General features: G+C 40.8%; 1 protein-coding gene across 4 annotated transcripts in view; it reads left to right on the top strand.

The window, feature by feature from the left end:
- The window catches only part of TOX2 (TOX high mobility group box family member 2), a 256597-nt gene that overhangs the window by 217303 nt on the left and 16172 nt on the right, over positions 1 to 23122 (top strand). For 3 of the 4 annotated variants that reach the window (XM_063119869.1, XM_063119878.1, XM_063119887.1), the window contains 3 exons: positions 13194 to 13274; positions 19493 to 19900; positions 22065 to 22195. In XM_063119869.1, coding sequence (XP_062975939.1) covers positions 13194 to 13274; positions 19493 to 19900; positions 22065 to 22195 — 620 coding nt within the window. The remainder of the gene's footprint in view (positions 1 to 13193; positions 13275 to 19492; positions 19901 to 22064; positions 22196 to 23122) is intronic. The other variant, XM_063119896.1, reaches the window with a different exon arrangement.

Genomic DNA, 23122 nt, shown 5'->3' on the forward strand with positions numbered 1-23122 from the left:
CACATAAAAATACAAAAAACTAAAACATATTTTTAAAACTGGGGATTAATGATGAAAACAGAGAGCGACGTTAACTGTTAATAACCTGGCAGAACAATATTGTCTTCATCAGTTGTCTGAAGTGTCCTAAAAAATATTCCACAATTAGGGTGCTGCTGCAGAAAAAGTCCAGTTACAAATGCCAACCAACTTTACCTTTCTAGGATGTGGGACATGCAACAGGGCCTTAGATGCTGGTTGCAAATTTTGAGCAGGCTCTCATATGGGAGGAATTGTTCTTTCAGATACCCCATCCTTGGTTCAAATATCACTTCTACCATGAATTCACTGTGTGGCCTTATTCAAGGCACACTCTCTCTGACTGGATTCAGACAAGACGATAACCAATGGTGGTTTAAATAGTCGAAGTTTGGTTATTTAACCCACCATGGTTTATCATGTTGTGTGGATGGAGTTCTTTAACTAATGGTTGGTTATTTGGCTGAAATAACCAACACAAATAACCAACGCTATGCAGAGATGGATATTTGAACCACCATTGGTTATCATATTGTGTGAAAGGCACTGTTGGTTATTTCCTCGCTACCATTGATTATTTCATCAGTCACAGAGTCGCAAGGCAAGAGCGGTCAAAGGAGTGGCTGCCACTCTAGACCAGTTGGCAGGATAGATTTTTGGCCGCAATGGCTAATGAGATACTAGTGGGAGGACTGAGGGGGGAGAGAAGGGGGGAGATGAGTGAGTCAACTCAACGCTGATCCTAATGCACACGACAGTTGACTATTATCATATTGTGTGGGGAGTAGCTCCTAGATAAACAACTGTCGAGTTGATTATTACCCTACCGTTGACTGTCATGTTGTCTAAACGCAGCCTCTGTCTCAGCACATATACATCCCATTTGCAATATGGAGGATTAATCCTGATTTACCTTACAGCCACTTTTTCCAAACTAATGCTCTCCAGTTTTGTTGGACTACAACAAGTATTGTCCCCCATGCTTTTTAACATCTGTTTGAAACCATTGGGGAAGTCACCCAGAGGTTTGGGGAAAGTGTCATCTGTATGCTGATTATACTCAACCTCTCATTTCCATCTACACATTCCAGGGAGGCTGTGGAACTCTTGAACCTGGAGGCTGTTTGGAGATGGATGAGGGTGAACAAATGGAAACTTAATTTTATTTATTTGTTTAATTACATTTATATACTGCCCCATAGCTGAAGCACTCTGGACGGTTTACAAAGTTAAGTTATACGTTTAACTTAATCAGACAATATGAAAGTATTGTTGGTTGGGAAACTAACTACTCTGGATGGAGGTTCCAACTGGTCTTACATGGGCTTGCACTTCCCCTAAAAGACCAAATGTGTAGTCTGTGAGTCGTCTTGGGCTCTGCACTAAGTGGGGCAGTCCAAGTGGCTGTAGTGTCCAGGAGTGCATTTTACCAGCTTAGGCATTGGTACCTAAGCTGGAGAGGACAGACCTTGCCTCGATTATCCATGCAGTAGTGACATCCAGGCTAGACTACTGCAGTATGCTGTACGTGGGGCTGCCTTTGAAGACAGTCCAGAAACTTCAGCTGGTGCAGAATGCTGCCGCCCAAGTGTTGGTGGGGACAAGGCGATCAGATTATATAATGCCTATGCTGCGCCAGTATAGTGTAGTGTGTTGACCTTTAAAGCCTTAAATGGTTTAGGCCTAAATTACTTAAATGGTCTGGGTCTAAAATAGCACCAGCTGATCATTATTGGAATTTCAGCAGGTGTAAATGGAGAATTTAACCCTTTCCTCCCCTTCTACAGTCCTAGGAAAGTGGGGGATCCCTTCCCCCAAAGCAAATGCAGAGAATGGATTTTTTTAGGGCCACAGTAAGGGAGGGTAGGGTTAAATCCCCTCTTCATATCTGCTGCAGTGCTGATAATTATTGGCCCTTCTCCCACCAACTGATGCTATAATCACAGAGACAGTGTCATGTAGTGGTTAGAGTGTTGGACTGGGCTTGGCCGTGAAGCTCATTGGGTAACTTAGGGCAGGCACTGACTCTCAACCTAACCTACCTCACAGGGTTGTTATGAGGTTAAGATGGAGAGGAGGAGGAGGAGGATCACATATGGCACCTTGCATTCCTTGGAGGAAAAGGTGGGATAGCAGTGTAACAAATAAACAAATATATAAATATATAAATAAATAAATAAATAAATAAATAAATGTTTGTATTTTTAAAACCTGCAGGTTAAATACAAAGACACATTTAACCTGATGTCTAATTAGGCCCTTAGTTCTCTTAGATACTGAATGACAAAGTCATAGGTAGTAGCTGATGGCGGTCATAAATCCATTATCCATGCTATGTTTCTGGATATGGTGATTATCTCATGTTCTGTCCAAACTCCTGTGATATATAGTGGATATCAGGGTGGAATGATAGCTAGTGTGAAGTATTTCCACTGCCATCTTAAAACACATTTATTTGCCCAGGAGTCTCCCTGACACTAGCATGTTCAACTACCCCTGGATATTTTTAATGAGATTTTTTATTGTTTTATTACCATTTCATTGTTTATATTGTATTTTATCATTATTTTATCTTGTAAACAGCTCTGAGTTTTTGTTTTTGTTTTAAAAATGAAAAGCCGTCTAGAAATCCTTCAATATAAATACATAAATCAGAGGAGCATTTGCTTAGTATTCTTCAGTTACAATATTCCTCAACCTGGTGCCCTCCAGATGTGTTGGAGTCAGACTACACTTCTCAGAGTCTGGGAGTAGTAATCCAGCATGTTGGGGTAGGCTTTCTAAAGCATAGCTCTATTCAAAAGAAGTGGGCTGGAATCCAGAGTTTGCCGATAACAGCTACTCCTGTCATTCAGCATGTACACTTGACATCGAGCGGTTCCGTGGGTGTCAGCAGGGCTTGGAATAATTGTCTTGTCTAATTAACTGGTTATCAAAACTGAACATTTCATTATGGCACAATTACTAGTTGCTTTGCTAAGATACAGAGGCGTCAGGATTGCAAATCTGACATATGCTTCTATCAGCTGTGATTTCTCCCCCCTCACCCATAATCAGTAACATATTTGCTCCCCTCCCCTCCTTCCCAACACCCACCCAGTCCCTTAATGACTAATGAATGCTCCTGCTGACGAATAGGAAAATAAACCCACAGGCATGGCAGATTATCTGGGAAAGCATGCAGAATATTTTTTAAAAAATCTTTAAATCTGATAAATGACTGAAGTTAATATCTCTGGGGGAACAGTTGATTAAATTAGAAAGAAGGCCAGTTCTGTCGGTATTTACATGAATCTCACTGCAAAGCCCTTTTCACAGGGATGGTTTTTAAGCAACCCTGCTATGAACTTCTGTTCGCATTTTGCCCTGAATTTTCAGGGTGTCAAGAAGGGTTATAGCTACACACTACTCATTAGTCAATAAGGCCAAGTGCATGCTATAGTAAGTATAGTTTCTGAACAGAGTCACAGGTAAATCATGTTAACATGTACAAAGCTAAAGAAATCTTACTGTCAGTGGAAGCTTTGCACATGTGTCAACCAGCACACTTGTTAAGAAGACACGGATTTAGAAGCTCTGCTTTCATGTTGATTTTTTTAAAAAAAAGTTGAATAAATACATACCATTTATGGCTATTAATCATTATAGCTATTAATGATTATTAATCATTATTGCTATTAATCATTGATTTGGTTTTTTTTTTAATCTATCCTAAAAGACAATTAAAAATCCAGATAAGTAAATTAAGTGTATACACCATGTAGCAACAAGATATAATAATCTCATTATGATGGGTTAAATGGTAATAAAAACATACCAACAGAGAACAGCAACAATAGTAATTGTTAGCATTTTTAAAGAGAGGAAGGCAAAACATGCAATCAAATTTTGAATTTAATTAACAAAACAATAACTTTGTTTACCAAACAAAAAAGAAAGAAAAACAAAATGATAAGCAAAATGTTTCATACAATAATATAGTTTTAAAAAATACCAAAGTGTGGAAGGATAACTCTTGTGCCTGTTGGGCAGGGATGTGAATATTTATCACTGGACTGTCCACCAAGAAGTTGTTTAAAATTATTATTATTCATTAGCTGCCAAAAGTTGTAAAGCAGACTAGAGATCCTCTTTCCCCAAAAGGAGAAAGCAGGATTTAGTATGGGCATATAGGCCAATCCAACTGGCCTTCTGAGCCCCAGCTTACTCCTTTTATGACCTAAGCAGATTGGGCAGGCAGACAGAAATGAGAAAGATGAAATAGTCCCCAGCAGAACCTTGTCTTCTCCAATTTGATCATATTTTTAAATTTGGAAATACAGAGTTCATATCCTGTTTTGGAATGCAGTCAGTCTGCATGTAGGCAACTAGAACAGACACTGGAGATGTCCTGAACCTATATATGAAAGAGAGAAAAAACCTGCTCTTGCAGAAAAATATAATTCTCCTCCATTTTATCCTCACAACAACCACCCTGTGAGGTAGATTGCACTGAGAGTCTGTGACTGGCCCAAAGTCACCCAGTGGGTTTCCATGGCTGAGTGGGGACTAGTACCCGGATCTCCCGACTCCCAGTCCGACACTTTAGCCACTACACCACAGTTGTCTTGGGATGCCTGCTAGCCTCCTCCCCTCTACTGGAAAGGCAAGGAGAGAGATTAAATGTGTGTGTGTGTGTGTGTGTGTGTGTGTGTGTGTGTATGTGTGTGAATGGTGGGGTAGGGTAAAGGTATTCTCTCCCATCTCTCGGATGGGTTGGAGAAGAAGGTGCAGATCCATCCCTTTGTCCCACTCATCCACCCTCTGTTTTGAATTATTGTGCATTCTCAGTTGTATTCTCTACTCTGGTCATGTTGAAAAAAAAAGTGAGTCAAAATAACATTAAGAAAAACCAAGACTTATTCAAATTGTGGAATGAGGTTTAAAAGATGCTTTGATATTTATTTCAACTTAACATTGTTCAGATTCGGCTGTTTGCATGCATATGCTTATGGTTCTTAGAAGGAAATGGTAATAGTTTCAACCCAAAAAGTTCTGCGAGCTCTTCATACAAATTAAAAGTGAGAAAAATACATTTTAAGTTCCATCAGACTGATGTAGTAAGAAGGGAACAGCAGCGTCTGTGCAGCATTCAAAAACCACTTCAAGAGAACTGAACATTTGCTCATCGTTAGCTTTACCAATTAACTTATATTTAAAGCATTAAACACCAATCCAGCACAGGTGATCTGTACAGAGCAGAAATCCCAGGGCAGTGATCCTTAATAGATTGGGGCCGCACCAGCATCCCCTAACAGATGGTCTGCATGGTTAGTTCTAACAGTGCCAGCCACCTTTTGAGTGTTGGGGACAAGGACTTAATCCAGGCTGCTCCTTCTCCCCTAGCACCATTCGACAAGTGATCATGTGCTGTGTGTGTGCGTGTCTATGGCTATGTAGATGTGTACATAAAGATCAACAATTTGTCAGTTGAACCTCAAGGCCCAAAGTCTTTATGATATGGAATGGCTTTATATCTCATGAGTGAAATGTTTAAATGGAGTCATGCAGAGCTATTCCAAGAGCTATTTCTCATGATTTCTCCCTAACATGGAAGCTGCTGCTTAAGGCCACTGGTGATACCCATAGAGGTGGTCCTGTACAGGCTATGTGTATATCCATGTGTACTTGCATTTATTATTATTATTATTATTTTGGTGATGGATAGAGAGAGAAATTGCAGATCCATTCCTTTCTTCCACCCACCCTCTGTTGTGAATTATTGTGCATTCCCACTTGTATTCTCTACTCCGGTCATGTAACAGAGTGAGAATCAAAGTAACATTAAGACAAACTTATTTGAATTGTGGAAGAAGACATGTGCATTAGACATGTGAAGGCATGGGCTGGCAGACGGGCAGGGGGACTGAAAAATTTGGAAAACCGTTGCCCCCAGAACCTTTTTCAATTGTACCAATGGGGAAAAATTAGGATTTGGGGGAACACTGAAAAAACCCTAGAAATAGGAATGAGACTTACTTCTGAGTAAATTTCCCCCCAAATTTTCATTTTCCCTGACCCCCACCCCCCCAAAAAAGTGGCTTTCCCTACCTTCTGGAGAAGAAGGCTTTCCATGGCTACTAGTCCTGCTGACTAAGCTACCTCCACTATTAGAGGCAGTAAGCCTATATACACCAGTTGCTGGGGAACATGGGAAGGAGGGTGCTGTTGCACAGAGTCCTGCTTGTAGGCCCCTGGTCAGCAGCTGGTCGGCCACTGCATGAACAGAGTGCTGGACTAGATGGACCCTTGGTCTGATCCAGCAGGGCTCTTCTTATGTTCCTACCTTCACATTTCTGGAACTGTTACATCACTACTCCGCATGCAATAGCTTTTAGCATACTGCTGAGAGTGGGGCTTCTGAAAGCATCTCTGTGGCATACCAAAAGTCAATGTGTGTAGAGTTTTGTCTTCTCAGTTCACTTGCACGCAACCACCTTCTATATATGGTCTATAGGTCAAATACAATTCAGATGCTAAGAGCAGCTTGAATATTGTCTGATGTGGAGAATAGCAACTAAAGCTATTTCACCTTTGCATGGCAGAGTTTATGACTAATAGCTTTATTTTTACATTACATATGGACACAGATTGCAGAAGCTCTTTTTTATATATCCCAAACAAATGCATGCCTTTCAGTAGATCTCCACACAAAGATCTGTAGATCAACGCTACTGATTGAGTATAAATAATACATTTCTGCAGATAGTGTTTGACAAAGGCATCTTCAGTTAATGGAACAAGGATTTCCAGTATTTTAATATTTTCCTTTTGGCAATCTTGCATAGCAAGATTAGTTCAGTCTCAGCTCTGAGCAGATAGTCTGAAGTAATTTTAGAAAAAGCCAAGAGTGCTTTAAAAATATCTTCCATGGGACCTGGTTGAATTGATAGGCTGGAGCTCCATATTCTATCCCATCCAATGCTTGCATTAGGGATTTAGCCCAATATTTTTCGTAGTAGGCATAGTTAGAAGTCTTGTGTAACTTTATCTTATTGGCTATATGTTTGATTGTATGGAAGACACATGAGGTTTTTTTCTTGTATTTGCTTGAATAAGAAAAGAGGAGTCCTAAATAAGGAAAGGTCAATAACTACTGAACTGGATGACCATTGATATTTCATTCTTTTGTAACCAAACACCATAATTGTGGTCTTTGAACAGTTGGTATTGAGCAGCCCATTACAACAGTAAACAGATAAATTACATACAATGCTTGTAAGGTCAGTATGTGTGATTATTAGTGGAAAAACCTTTAACTTTGACAATAATATGTTGCAGGGGCTACAAATATCAGTAAACAAAATGATAATTCTTTAAAGATGAAGCTGTCTTGATTTTCAGTCTTGTCCCTGCCTCTAAAAATAATTTATAACTCCCCCTACCAGACATACACACATTGTACTAGATGGGGAACTACATTTTGGTATGAGTATAGTGACCATGATGAACAAGATACTTCTCATCCTTGCCCAGAAAGGTTTAAAGAGTTTTGGAGGTGTATTTTTTTTTAGTTCATAAAAGGAAGTTTAGATAGCTATGAGTGCTCTTGTAAACCTTTGAAAAGGAAAACAAGTTGTGTTCCACACTAATTCCTTGCTATTTCAAGAACATTTTCTTATATTATTAAATTTATTTTTATTTAAGCAGTGTGTGTTTGCCCTCTTTACTATTATAGCATATATCTCATTTGTTCTTGTTTTAAGGCCCTGATATAGACTTTTTTCATCTACAGTGAGGCTGTCCCCATGAGGTGAAATTGACTAAACAGAAGCAGTTTGTAATCTGTCAATTTCTAGTCCTATGACTTGTGGAAAGTGGCTGCAATTTGAGCCAGATCTATACTTTGTGTCAAATCATTATGAATGTGGAATAAAAAGCAGGATATAACACTATGAAAGTGGTATATGGAACGTGTTATCAGTGCACGTCAGAACCTCTATAAAGCAGTAGTGTAGGTCTAGCCTTGAATTTAGGAAAGTGGAGTGTAAGACTCGTACTCCTGCTCCTTCCATCCTTTTCTGTTACGTTTGTGCAGTTATCAGATCACCTATTCTAGGAGAGAGAATGAATTTGAGGTGGAACCTAAGAAAAGACATGAACAATATGATCAGTGCTTTCCTCACTATCATTTCTTATTACTGTTTGTCCTTGATTTCTTTGGTTTTTTTTAAAGACTTTGCTGCATATGATCATCAATTCTATTTGAGATTAAGGAGATGAAATGTTGGTTAGGCTGTTACTTCTATCATGTTACCTTGAGAGAGAGGATTATTATCTACAAAAGTTGCAACTTCTCCCTGGAGCTAAATCTTTCTGAGTGTAACTAAAGTAAAATTTTAAAAGTAAGAAATTTATTCACTGACAAACCTGATATTCTCTTGGGAGTCTTGTGCAGAAATTGGGCTGGGTTTTTTTGAAGCTCAAATTGGTTTCACTTGTTAACCACAAAGCAGTTTTTCTTGTTAAGAAGTTTGGAAACCTCAATTTCAACTACATACAAATGGCCTAAATTTACTTTTTATCTCATGTAATTTTTATTCAAATGAGAGCATCCCAATTGCTGAGATGTTCTAATAAGATCAGGGCAGCTGGGAAGGAGAGTGTTTTTTTTGTTTTGTTTTTAAGTCTGGTTTCCCAGAGTGAATATTAACATGAGATAGCTACCCAATGTTAATATTCAAATTCTCCTTTGACTCTTCTTGGAAATTATGAAATACAGGGTTTGACATCACCTGTCCCTGACATTGGATTAGGCAGCTGCCATTTGTATGGAACAGAGCTGACAGTTGGGTAGTTCACATGTCATGCTCCCTCCTTAATGAGGAACAAGGCCCCTTTTTCTCCCCACTTCCTGCCACAATAAGTAGCAACAACAGATACTTCAGACATAGGCCCTTTCTACACCTAAGGGTTATCCCAGGAAAATGGAGGGATCATCCCTTCCTGCTCCAGGGATCCCGTGTGGCATTTGGATGCACAGGAACAATCCCGGGACAATCCTGGGATATAGGGCTGGTGTAGACATGCCCATATTTTTTGTTTCTAAAATGCCAAAGCCCTGTTATCTTTCTGCTCCAGTCTTAAAGCAGCTGCTTTTCTAGTACCTCCACCAATGGACTTATAATGGCCCTGTTCAGACAACACGCTAAACCATGATGGTTAAGTATTTTGAGCTAAACATTATGGCTTAGTGTGTTGTGTGAACCATTCCAAACCATGGTGGCTACATAACCATCGTTTAAACATGCTCATTAACCACTCGCTGCAAAAGGGTTAGCAGCCTAACCACGGCTTTGCATGTTATCTGAACAGGCCCAACGTCTCTGCAACTGGACACCTCTGTAGATGACAGAGCAGGAAACAATTTTGAGTTCAGTCTAAGACAGAAAGCCCATTAACTTTGCTCGTAGCTTTTTTTTTAACTGTTGTCAACAAAGTTATCAATGATTGAACAGCTTTGCTTTGGTAAGTAGTTTCTAAACATAAAGGAGAAACTAGTCCTTGGGAGGGTTGCTAATCCCCCCCAACTGCAGCCCCTTACACACACCCCAAAAGCTACTCCATGGGGTACCCCAATCTTTAAGATGGTTTTTTTGAGGGAATGGAACACCACCACCAGGGTTGATGGGAAAGCCCTCTTATGTGAGTAGGAGCAACCTTCTGCTACTTTGCATCCAAGCCTTAGGCTAGAGAAACTGGAGTTCAACCATCTATATCCTTTTCTGTGGTCCCAGGAGGGTCACAGGGGAAAGTGGTAGCATCTGATGGAAGCCAGAACAAGGCAAGAAGGAAATAGGACCTTAGATAGCTACAAGTAGGGGGGATGTATGAGGATTTCGTTTCAGTTCGCAAATCACTCGAAAGTGCCCTATTCACAATCCCAAACAGGAATGGGAGCATATGTTCTCTGAAAAGGTTTGCAAATTCCCACACTTTTGAGTTTTCGTTTAAAAATGTTCACTTTAAACTATGCATCTTTTAAGGAATGCACATTTTAAAAATACACAACTTAAAAATGCACAAAACTGCATTTTTTAAAGTGAGCCTTTTAAGAAAGGTGCACTTTAAAAATGCACACTTTAAATTGTACATTTTTAAAGTTGTGCATTTTAAAATTGTGCATCTCTAAAGTTGTACATTTTTCAATCAATGGGGGAAGTGCACACTTTTGAAAAAGGTGCACTTTATTCATTCAAACAAACTGGAAAAACAGGTCACAAATGAGAATAGGAGAGAGCTGAAACAAGCTTTGAATTAAAGTTCGGAGAATTTCATTGAGGTCAAGCATCCCTGGCTCTCCTATCCCTAGCCCCAAATGGGTCCTGCTGGCTGGCTGATGTTGTCTCAGCGTGAAGCTAAAGCCTATTGAAAGCTTATGTAGGCTGACAAGACCTGAAGTGTAGCTTTGCCCCTACTGTAGGAGCTGACTGGACTGTTAAAAGGCCCTCAGCCGATTTTGTACCCTGAGACTTTTGTGAGGCTGGGGAGGCGAAGATCTAGCTGGGGACTCATCTTCTGAACCAGACGATGGTGCAGGACTGTGTCCTCTAGTCAGGAGGGCACTGAATAAAGCACTGACTCTGCTACCTGTGAAAAGTAGCCTGTGCCTTGTCCTTATCAGAATCTTCTGCCACACACTGGAAGGTCAGCCTAACCTACCTCTAAGGGCTGTTGTAAAAATCAAATAGGTTAATCCCATGCATGTCATCTTGTGGGAAATTGGTGTATACAAATAGTATTTAACAGTAATACTGTATAGATCTTTCATAATGCCAAAGCACACAATGTTATCCACCTCCTTAAAACAATTGGTCACTGTCAATTCTTTGCACTTTAATGAATCTCTAGTCCTAGAACAAACTAAATATGACTAAGTAATTAAACATTATTATTATATTTATGGATGTGGGAGCCAAGTGAAAGTTGATTTATTTCCATATGACCACCTTACTAATTCTTTATGAACTCAGCAGGATTTACTTCTGGGTAGATGTGTTTAGGGTATGGCTATAAATTGCTCCCATGTTTTATTCACCTTGTGAGCTCTTAACTTGCCTAGTGTTTATTGGTTTTAAACTTAGGCAGAAATTCATCCCTATTCTAGTTACAAAAATAGTAATGATGGTTAGTTATTACCACACTTTAATTCTTTGCTACTTTATTCCTTCACTACTTTGTTACTTTCTCTTGTAGTCCAGAAATCACCCTACTGGTTTTAGTGCAACCGAAGTAGGTTCACATCAGTGCCAACATGAGCAATGTCTGGCCACCTTGAGCTCACTCTTATCCTGAGGGCTTTGTCCCTCTATTTCAAGAGACCATTCAAAATCCTCACATTCAGGCAGAGTACTACCTTGTCATCTTCAAATATTATGCATCCAAAATTGGGCTGGGGAAAAGCATACTTTGTTAATTAAAGCCCAATATGGCTTGGAGCCAGGCTACCAAAAAGAACACCTCCTCCTATATTAGGCTGTCTGGGTTTTAATTTCTTCAGGGGAGGTCCTTGCCTCAGTCCTGCCACCATCAGGGATGGGTGGAGAGTGGACCTCCTGAGTGACCACTCACATACTCTGGAATTGCCTGCTAAGGGAAGCCTGGTTGGCTCCCTCTTTGATGTCCTTCCACTGGCAGCCAAAGACGGTTTGATTCAGGCCCACCTTTGGCATTTAAGTTAGTTTGGTTCTAAAGACGGAGGGTTTTAGCTGATTGGTTGCTATTTATTTCTTTTATTGTTGTGTTGTAAATGATTGTCACATTTTAAGTAATATTCTGTTTTTAATCTGTATTTTATTATTGTTAGCTGCCTCGTGCACCCTTTTTGGTGGAAAGACAGGATATAAATTTAATAAGTAAATAAATGAACCAGGGAGGAATTAGGAGTGTGAAGATATGAAATATAGAGCTATGTACTTTAGGAGATCTCTCTGGTTGACATAAGCTTGCTTACCTAACAAACACCAGACTGACAAGAACTCTGAATAACATTATGGCAGCAAGAAGGAGAATCCTACTTATTTCTTATTTATGTAAGATTTTGTACTCTGCCATTCTCTCCCAAAAATGGAACTTCCAGGACAACTCACAAATATAGTAAAACAAATCATAATACAAACAATTTAAAAATGAGTTAATCAATAAAATAATAGATATAGCTGCAAAGAAATCCCAGCAGCAACAAACTCGCACAATGAAGAATGAAATTGAAAGTGGTAATTCAATTAAAGGTCAGTTGAAAGAGCAGCATTTTTATCTTTCTGTGCAAGGCAGGGGAAATGAGGATCAATTAAATTTCCTGGAGCAAGGTGTTCAGAACCTAGGTGTCACCACCGAGAAGGTCCCCCTTCCCATGTACCCACCCATCTCAATTCTGTTGTGAGGGCAGATAATGGCGGAGGCTCGCCCCTCATGAATGCAGTATGCAGTTAGTCTGATATAGAAGGCAGGGGTTCTTCAGGTAACCATTTAGGCCTTTTAAGATTAGTACCAGCACTTTGAATGCATCTAGAATCTTGAGTACTTCAAATCAGGGCTGCTTTAAGACATGCTTCTGCCTGAGGCAACTGGCACATCTGACATTCTGTGTACAGAAACTGACGATGCTGATAATTGAATCTTACTTTGACTATGGCAGTGTAAGAGTGTGCTGCTGAAGGCAGTGGATTAGCTTAGTGGGTGCAGGGCAAGCCCCGTGGCCCATACAGCTTGCAACACCTCACCGCCACTTTCCAGCATGAATTGCCTGAGGCAGTTGCCTCATGCTGCCTAATGGTAGGGCCAGCCCTGCTTCGAATAGCTAGGTGAGCTGTCTAATACTCTGGGGGAAACACACAGCAGAAATTCATGGTAAGGCAGGCCATGATAATAGCAGGTGCCTTTTCTTGAGTACGGTTTCTTTTTAATTAAGTATATATTGAGATATGGTGATTTTGATTTGGGCCTGCATTTCTGGCTTTGGAAATAGCGAATCAGTTGCATTTTCACATCAATCATACATGAAGTCTTTTCTTCTAACAACTCAAAACAGGTCATGGACTCCTTGGGCAACATGCAAGAAGTAAGTCACAGCAAAGTCTGAGAAGCGCCATCCTATTCTGTTTGTTTAATTAATATTCTCTTCTTGGGCTTTTCAGGCATATAAAAGGAAAACTGAAGCAGCAAAGAAAGAGTATCTAAAAGCTCTGGCAGCCTACCGGGCCAGCTTGGTTTCCAAGGTAACAGACTATGTTTCATACGTGAATCTCTATGGATGTGGCAATGATAAATTAGTTGCAACTCATGGAAATCTCCAGGGAGGAGCAAGTTTATAAGAAATGCACTGTAACCGTGCTATCAAAACTAATTTCAGTGTTAACTACCTTCTGTGAGAGCTAAGCGAAATACTCTGTGGCATGGCTCAAGGATGCCTTGTAAGGATGCCAGTTCCCCCCTCCCCCGCACCAAAATAACACCTAGTTTACTGTGGTATATTGCAATATTTAGAGGCAGGACTTCTGGGATTTCTCCTTGCTTTAACCAGAATCATAACTTTGATTTGGAGGTCTGGGTTAATACTTGTTTACCCACACAATCAAAGGAAAACTGAATCATCTGCACGGCTATTCCAAGCTCCTTAAAACAACACAAAACATAATTTCCCTTGGATGGTTTTATCTGCAGTCAAACCAAGTTGGAGCTCTTGTGTTCTTTGTACACTACACATTTGTTTTGAAGCAACCTCTAGGAGAAGTTTCATGAACTAGGGATACACCTGGTATGTACTGGTAGAGAGATTTGTCCCTTCAGAGAGGTCTACAATGTTTAGGGCCTGGAGAATTCAGCATGAACTAGACCTTGTAGTACCTTGTAGAATGTTGTCAGTTTTGCCAGAAGTAGTAGTGGTAGTAGTGGATAGTTGTACTAGTTTACTGGGGTTAACCTTGTGGCTGTGGGAGAAAACAGTGCATCTTTGAGCGTTTGACAAATGTCTGCCACTGTCAGAAATCGAATAGTCAATTGAGTGGAATTTCAACAGATCTAGTAAGGAAGTTCTTACATTTTTAACTATAACAAATTCATTTTGAGAAATTATTTTGTAAAAATAAGTTGTTCAGGTAACCACATCCAAGACAGAAATGATAGGAAATTATTAATTTACACATAAGATATTGGCACGTGATTATTGGTTCATTCGTGGAGTGACAATAATGATGTCAAATCTGTGCACATGATCACCTAACAGCATTTGAAGCTGGCAAGCATGGATTTCCATTGCTGTCTCAAACAATGTATCCACTGAATAAATTGGCCAGTGCTCCCTGCTGTTCCTTTCTTCCATATGCTTCATATTATTTTCTATTACCCACAGATTGTAAATTCTCAGCATCTGAAACGCTGAATCCTTAGACATCAGTGTTCAAAATTCATAGGATTAGAGGGATGCATGTTGCCTTCTAGGGTGCCCCTGAGTGAAGTCTATGACAAAATGTGGGCTTAGCAGAGAGAACAAAAAGCTGTCTGTTAAGATCTCACAGAGCATTTGCATTTGCTCAAAGAAATCGTGGCAGGATATGAGGAATAAAATTTGGGAATTGGGCTTGCTACACTAGAGACCTGGGAGGAGAGAGTCACTAATTTTTGACCTATGATCAGTTGAGGGCAGAATTGGTTTGGTTCTGATTCCAGTAAATATAAATACATAGGAAAGTAGACAATGTCCAATGGGAATGTAAAAGAAAGAGGTAAGTGAATTGAGAAACTAGAATTGTGGACTGATGGAGAAGGGGGAAAAAACCTTAAAAGGTTAAGATGAGCAGCTTTAGCCTGAAAGTGTTCTTCCATTTCTGAATTCATGTAATAGTTAGCAGTTGCAGGGTACGCAATGCAGCCCACTGGCCACTTGAGAATCAATTATGGGGCAAAGAATAAAGCAGCTGCTTTGTGGTTCTTTTTCTCATCCATAGTGATGGCAGCATTTCTATGCTGAAGTAGCATTCTGTGGCAAAGCCTGCAACAGCTTTCTCTGGATGATGTCACAGATGCATTGAAGAGTTATGAGCAATAACTCTAATAGTATGGCTGATTAAGTAGCTATGGATATAGATATAGATATATCCATGATTATCTGCTAGAACAAAGGAGGCACTGGGATATAATAATTTTTATTTTTTTATTTTTTTAAAACTAGCAGTCCTGGTTATTCCTACTACAGTTTGAAATTATGTTCATGCTTCAATGGCCATCACTATATATGGATAAGAAAGATATAATACTAGAGCTAATGCATTTAACACCCCTGAAAGAAGGCATGAAGTGGGAGTGGTATTCCACCATAAAGTCAGGCATCTTTCCCCCAGGAATGCCACCACACTCACTTTTGGAAGCAAACTATGCAAATTTCACACAAGTAGAGTAAGAAAGAACAAGCAGAGGCTGAAGGACAATACACATCTGGACTTTGAAGACCAAAAGCATTGAAACTGCCCAATTCCCCCAGTAGTGTATAGTACACCCATGTAAACATACACATAAGGTAGACATAAAACAAAATAGCAAGCTATAATAATTATTATTATTTTTAAAACCTGCAAATACCATATAAAACAAATGATTCTGAATTATTTTGCAGGCTAGCAGTCCTTGCACAAACACTCAAAGATTGGCTTGTTCTCATACAGAAAGGCAAGTCATTCAAAACTTCGGAGTGAGTGGTTTCACTCTAACCATCCCACAAGCCCAACCATAATATGATGGTGTATAGTACACCCATGTACTTGATTTTCCCTTTTTCATTCAATTAGTGTTAAATGTTTAGGTAGCAGACTTTTCATTGTCTGAATTTTCAACTTTATTTCAAAAGAGAAGAAAATTTGATGTTAAAAAAGAAGTGGAAGCCTTGCTTCTTGCTGTCACACTCCTGGGGCTGTCTAAGCGTCGTCTTTATCCTGTGGTGGCACTGTGTTGGTTATATGATGCAGCCTCCAATTTACAGCCACTGCAGGGCAAATAGACGAAGCTCCACATAGAAAAAGTTGGGGACTTACGCCAATTTTCCTCGCTGGAGTGAGGTCAGCATGGCTCTTTCAGCATCTGGCCTTGCTCCGTTGTCGAGCCGGGGGCATTCCCGGGCAGAAGGTGACCTCTGATTGGTCACTGGAAGCCAGGCAAAGAGCAGGAGGAGGGCCCCAACAAGCCAAATGGCCACACTGCCTCCTTCATGGGGATTACCTGCCGCCACCCCACAGCAGCAAAACCGTGGGGTTTCGCAGCAACATGGTGCCAAACTGCCAAACGCAAGCTCCTGAACTGTCATCATGAGAAGCAGGTTTTGATCTCCTGACCACAACTGGCTGATATGTGCCTCCTAGTGAGCTACCTGGATGTGCTCTCTAGTGAGCTGCCTAGATGTGCCCTCTAGTGAGCAGGCGTTAGTGTAGTGATTGCTACTGCTGAAGATGTACAATGGAGGGAAATAGCTGGATAGTAGACTGGAACTGTGTGGTAGGCACAGAGCTTAAAAAAAACCATGTAGAGTTCTCGAAGTCAGCCATGAAAGTGGCCAAGCAGAGACTAATGTTTAAATTAATATTGTGAGGAATTACATTTACTTTTAAAAAGAACCTTGCATAATTTTAATTTCAGTATAATTAAAATCGAGGTAAACATACACTTCATGCTGTTGAATGAGCACAGAGGAACTTTGCCTGGGGAGTTAACTGAGCCATACTTGAAGGTTAAGAGCTGTGGCAAAAAGGTCAAAAAGGAAATAATCTGAGTCCCTTTCATTGGTTTAAGTGTTTAAAAAGATTCATAACTGTACTGAATATATTTAAGGTTGGATATTTTGATATTGGTATTCTGTTCATGCTGCATATAATTCATTGGCGGAGTATCTTGCTGCATTTAGCAAAGCAGCAATAATAACTGTTGTGGGCTTTTTTTAAAGAGAGTTTTAAAAGGTGACTTTCATATTTAAATAAACCTGGAATGAGGACTTTTAGAGCCAATTTTTTAAAAAAAATTCATTGAATCGCCACTTGCACTTAACCTTGCTTGAAAATGCCTTAAAATCTTGTTTATTGCCCTAGATAGATAAATAAATATTTTTAATGTCAAAAATTCCCTGCATTTGAAGCAACGCACAAAATGTAGCAGGTGGTGTGATAGATAACATACACAGGCAGTGTTCTGTGCTAGTTTTCCTTCAATTTGGGAATTTGCACTTTCATAATCTAAACCAGCCTTTTCCAGATGTATTGGACTACAACTCCCATCAGCCCCAGCCAGCATGACCAGTGGTCAGAGACCAGGGAGTTGTAATCCAACACATGTAGAGGGCACTAGGTTAGGGAAGGCTAACGTAGACACCAAGGAGGTTAGAATTAGAAACTGCTGTATTTCTCCCCACATGCTCATACAATTTTTCCAACTCTATGACCACTCAAACGTCTTCCCCTGCCCTGTGTTTTTCACCACTCAAGCCACTGTGTTTCATTAGGTTTTTTTGGTGGGTGGGATTTTGGCCTCAGTTCCAGTTTGTAATCCATCCTGATCTTACTGAGTGGTTGTGAGAAGACAGTATCACTCAGTTTCAGTGTGCTCTTGGTGGTGGTGGTGATGATGATGATGATGATGATGATGATGCAGAAGACACATTCCAGGGTTATTGTGAGAATAAAGAAGGATTGTTAAAGCATTTAATGGGTTAAAAGTGCAGCCTAAATGAAACGAAAATCACAAGAAGTTACTTTATATTTGTCCATCAAGACCAGGCTGGCTACTCTAACTTAGGCCTTAGCTAGACGGGGCGAAATCCCGGGGCAATCCCCAGGATCGTCCCTGTGCGTTCACATGATGCACAGGGGATCCTGGGATCAGGGAGGGATGATCTCTCCCTTGCCCCAGGATCTCACTCTACACTTTAGGCCCACTTTTTCCGAGGTCTCGTGTGTGCGGGCATTGTGGTTTGCCCTGGTTCCTCACAGTTCCTCGCGAGGAGCCGGGACCCGTGCACAGGGCGCAGAGCTCTTCAGGAGCTCTGCGCCCATTGGTGGTGGGGTGGGGTGAGTGGGGAATTTTTAAAAAAACAACAACAACCCACATACCTTTTGCCTTCTGTTTCTTTTTTAAAAAATCCAAAATGGCGAGTGCGATGTCCTCTGGTTCTGAGGTCATTGCACGCCACATGTAAACAGAGGGGGGATCTCACTATAAAAACATCGCAAGATCTTCATCCCTCCATGGCACAATAACAGGTAGGTCTAGCTATGGCCACACAGTGGCTCCCCAGAGCTTTTGGGAAGAGACATCACTGGGTACCTGATCCTATAGATGCTGAGGATTGATCTTCATACCTTCTGCATGCAAAGCTATGCATAAGGTCCCTCTCCTCTTATACATCATAATTTATAGAAGTGTCCCATGTTATAAACCACTGGTCCAGTTGTGCTACTAGTACTGTTTATAAGGCTATATATGAAATGCAGGGGAAATGCAAGATGTTTGTTATATATTTGCTTTTTACTCCTGTTGATTCTCCTCTAAAACTGCAAGCCTGACTTAATTGCATTGCCTTGTATTACCATGGGAAATAATGCTAGGTGCCAAAACTAGATTCAGTTGCAGGATTACAGTAGTGGATGAAATGGCCTTCAGGGGAGCAAGGCACTCTGCTTAGACACCTGTTCTAGCATTTGCAGTTGCAAAACACCCCCAAGGACAGTGAGACCAGATCTCTGAAAAATGAACAGAAAGCAATGGGCTTTTGGAATTGATCTCTCTGTTAGCTGGATCTCTGTAAGCCAGGCTCTTCTTGCAAGATGTACATTATCCCCACCCTCCACATTAAGCACGGCACAGCAAGACTTTCATAGCTAGCCAAACAAAAGCTGTGGCCCTAAGATGTCCAGATATGTTCATTATGCAGTTTCTATAGAAAACCCGCCCAATATTTGCATCGAGCTGTTAGTTCACAGTGCCCTTAAACCAGTTTACTGGGCACTTAAGGGATTGTGAGATTTCTAGCAGAGTTGTTCTTTGTGGAAGAGAGAGAGAGAGAAGCAGATAGCATTAGCAGTGGATGCTATAGCAGAACTGTAGCATGTTTGGAATATAAGGCATTAGTACTAATTTAGTTGCCTGTCTGCTTCAGTAGCCCTTGATCATAAGAAGTAAAGAAAAGATGAAAAGTGAAAGCTGCTGAGGAAAATGTCTCCATGCCACATTGGTTTCCACTGTATTCCCCCTCTATCTATTTATGAGATTCAAACATTGGAAAGACATATTAAATCATGTATTTTACAACTTGTTCTTAGATTTCTTTTCTTAGCTTTATCCAGAAGCAGGGATGCAGGATAAAAGGGAGGTGAACAATGCCATTCAGTCATCTCAAGTTGTGCTTGCTTCATTTCAGTGACTGATTTGCTCTCTCTGTGTGTGTTTTCCCCCCCCACAGAGCTCAGCTGACCAAGGGGAGGCAAAAAGTGCTCAGACCAACCAACCTTCAAAAATGATCCCACCAAAACAGCCCTTGTATACAATGCCACCGCAGGCCTCATCGCCTTATCCTGGCTTGGGCTCCTTCTTGACCCCCTCAGAGCTGCAGAGTTACCGTGGACACCCACACCCCAGCCTCTCCAGGACCCTGAATTCCAAACCCATGTTGCCCAGCATCAGTGCCTCGCCACCCCCTTCTTTCCAAATCAGCCCTCCTCTCCATCAGCAGTTGTCTTTGCATCACCCGCAGAGCTCCATCCTTAACCAGTCCCTCAGCATGCAGCAGGTCCCACAGCAACCCATTTTGTCTCCTTCTATGGCACTACAGGTACAGCCCCCAATGAACTCTTCACCACCAGGCCAGCAGGTGAGTGGCTTGGGCTGGAGATTGCTGCTCTTTAAGCTAGGACATTCTGCCCACCTGAGCTTTGCACACTTAAAGTAGAGGTGACACTTGAGATCCGGATTTCCCATGTTTTCCTATTTTTACCGATTAGTTGCCCCCATTGGATTGCTTTTAAGATGGTGGAAATTGTACTCTGGGAGGGAGTGTTTAACCCTTTCCTCCCACGCCGTTTCTTCCATGAAAACACTCCACCACCACCCTGGAGCTATTTGCTCTGCAGGGGAAGATTAATTCCCCTTGTGGATCTAATAGCAACTTCTGGTGGGTGCGGCCTGATTTATATTGGGGGGAAAGGCATCAGAGGAAAGGGTTAAACAGCCTCTTTCTAGAGCACCACTTTGCCAATTTTCAATGAGGCCACTGATCACAAATCTTTTGCATCACCTCTAGTTTGCACTGCTTGATCCAATGACATGTAAAGCCTGCGAACTGATTTCTGGGTCATAATGATTTGAATTCTTTAATAAAACACATCAACCTTTTGTGGAAGCTCCGGTTTTCTTCCACAGGGTAGACCAATGTGGCATAAGCACCAATGGCAAAAGGTGAACATGGCCACTTTTCCATTATTCAATAATTGTGTGGTTCATGAATTATCAGCACTGCTCTGCCAGCTAATGGATTGTACATGTGTCAGAAGTTCTTATATGGAAAAGAATACTAAAGTTCTCTTCTGTTCACTTTCAAGCACATTTTGTGGGATCTAGGATGGTGTTTGTTTATCAAAGAAGTTCCCCCCAAATTTATCACTCATAGTGTAAAGGTGTATCTATATAGCCATTTCCCATAATTTGTGTGCTCAGGCCATCTGTCTTCTAGATAAACAGGGCCAGGTACAAACATGTGTCTGGGCGTTGAGTTTCCTTTGATGCATTACCCATCCCCTTCTGAGCTGCCGTGTGTGTGTGTGTGTGTGTGTGTGTGCGTGCGTACGCGCACCCTGAGTGATGTCAGTGGGGTGAAAGAAATACCTTTATTGAAAATCTTTCTTTGCCTAATAAATGTCACATCAAGGTTATCTATACTCTAAACATTGTAATAGCCTATATGTTATTGATGCCCACTAGCTTGGTTTTGGGTACCAAGAGTAAGGGCTGGTCTGCAGAAGCAAATACGAACATTTTCCTGTATCCATCAGAGTTTCTTACTGTGGTAAATTACTGCATGGTAAGGTCAAAATCCTCAAACCAGCTTCAGAATAATCACGGTGAAGTTTAACTAGGGCCTTAGCTAGACCTAAGGTTTATCCCGGGGTCATCCCTGCCTGCTCCTGGGATCCCCTGTGTGTCATTTACATGAACAGGGATGACCCTGGGACGATCCCGGGATAAACCTTAGGTCTAGCTAAAGCCTAACATTAGTTAAACTCAGTGAATCTGCTATGGAGTAAGTAAGTACCAGAGCCTTAGAACTGGGTTATTTTGCATCTTTGGTTCAAATTAACTATAAAGGTTAATTTCTGTAAATCCTGAACTCCTTATGAATGGCCAGATGTCCCCATTTCTCTGGTTAAAATGTATTAACCATTTGTTTATGATTAGGTCATGCACAGACATGGCCAGCATCTGTGACAGCATCTCTCATGAGGCTGTTTCTCAGGTTTGTTTTGAGCTGTCCAAAAGTGGCATCTAACATGAAACAATGCTTGCAAGAATTTTCCTTACTCTGTCACACTATATTCTGCTAATTTAATTTATTACACCCATGAGAAATCCATTTCTTGTGGAAAAGATGGCTATGATTGCAACCAAAAACAAACCATAGAGAGAGGCAAAGACATTCAGCAGGGTGCATAATATGGACAATAAATACGGAATGACGTTTTTCCAAAACATCACCTTGTAAAACAAGGACAAGAAAGCAAGCAGTAGACTGCTTTACAAAAGCAACAGTCTTTTGGATATTTCTACTTTGACTGTGATTAAATAAAGTTCTTGAACACATGTTCACATCCCATTGGCTTGGTCAGTTATATGTCTGAGTACATATCTGAGTACTTTGCTCAGTTGGGATTGTTCTGTTTGAGATGTTTTTTCCGAGTGGCTACATGTAATGCCAGATTGTTGTATTCATAACCAGTTTATGTAATTTCGCCCTTTTTTCTGTTCTTGTCTTCCACTTTTAGGACTTTTCACATATTTCCTCCGAGTTTCAGAACAGTGTTGGGTCACGATCACCTGGTGCATCAAATCCCCCAGGAAATACCGACTGGGACAACGATTACCCCAGCAGAGAGTGTGGGATTAACCACTGCAGGCTAGTAGACAAAATTAAAAAAACTGCCGCTTGCTTAGAGGGCCATCTAAACTGTATTTATTTGCAGAATCAGGGACACAGTAGTTTGTCATGTAAAGGTCAAAAAGAGAGAATGATGAAGTAATCAAAACATCATGTTCCAAAAACATTCACATTTGTTTTGAACATGAGTGTGTTTTTATTTAGTACCTTGCCTTTCCAAGAAACGAAGCTATCTTGTTCCCAAAACAATTGTGTGGGGCTTCAGACTAAAATGGCACAGTTTTGATTTGACAAAACCCCAGCATTTACCTTTAGTTGTCTTCCTTCCTTTTATGCATCACAGAAGCAATCTGCATTACCTAAACATGTGTCCAGGCCTGGGGAAAAGCTCAAATACCAACACTGAGTGATAAGACGGGGCAGAAAGGAAGGTGAATAGGATAGACTGACCTATACATCTCCCCCTGCCTTTTCCCCTCATTCATCAGCTGGTCCTTGTATTCTCACTCTCCATGCACAGAGCCTCCATGTGCCTGCTGGCCATATATGCCAAAATCGGTAATCATAGCCAACCCCAATTTCCAAGATCATGGTGCCACTTCTGGGTGTATAATTATGGAAGTTGCTGTTCACCAATATGTACAATTATCCAGTTCACACATGATGTTTGGACTCCTGAACATGTACCAAGACAATGCTCAGAACTGTGCAAGTGGATATGTAAACACAGTACCTAATCCAACTGCATCTTATATGGGACTGAATAATTAAGGATACTTGTGGAAGTGGTGGTTGAGCAGATAGTGTATCTAAACCCAGAGGCTGTTCCTTTTACATTTTCTCATAGCCTTCCATAATGTTTGCCAGCTAAAAGTGGTAATAAACCTGTAAAAACCAACAACCACCCAATGTGAGCATGTATCTATTTGTCAGAGCATTATGCAT

The sequence above is a fragment of the Elgaria multicarinata genome, chromosome 1, assembly GCF_023053635.1.
Source record: "Elgaria multicarinata webbii isolate HBS135686 ecotype San Diego chromosome 1, rElgMul1.1.pri, whole genome shotgun sequence".
Classification (NCBI taxonomy): domain Eukaryota; kingdom Metazoa; phylum Chordata; class Lepidosauria; order Squamata; family Anguidae; genus Elgaria; species Elgaria multicarinata.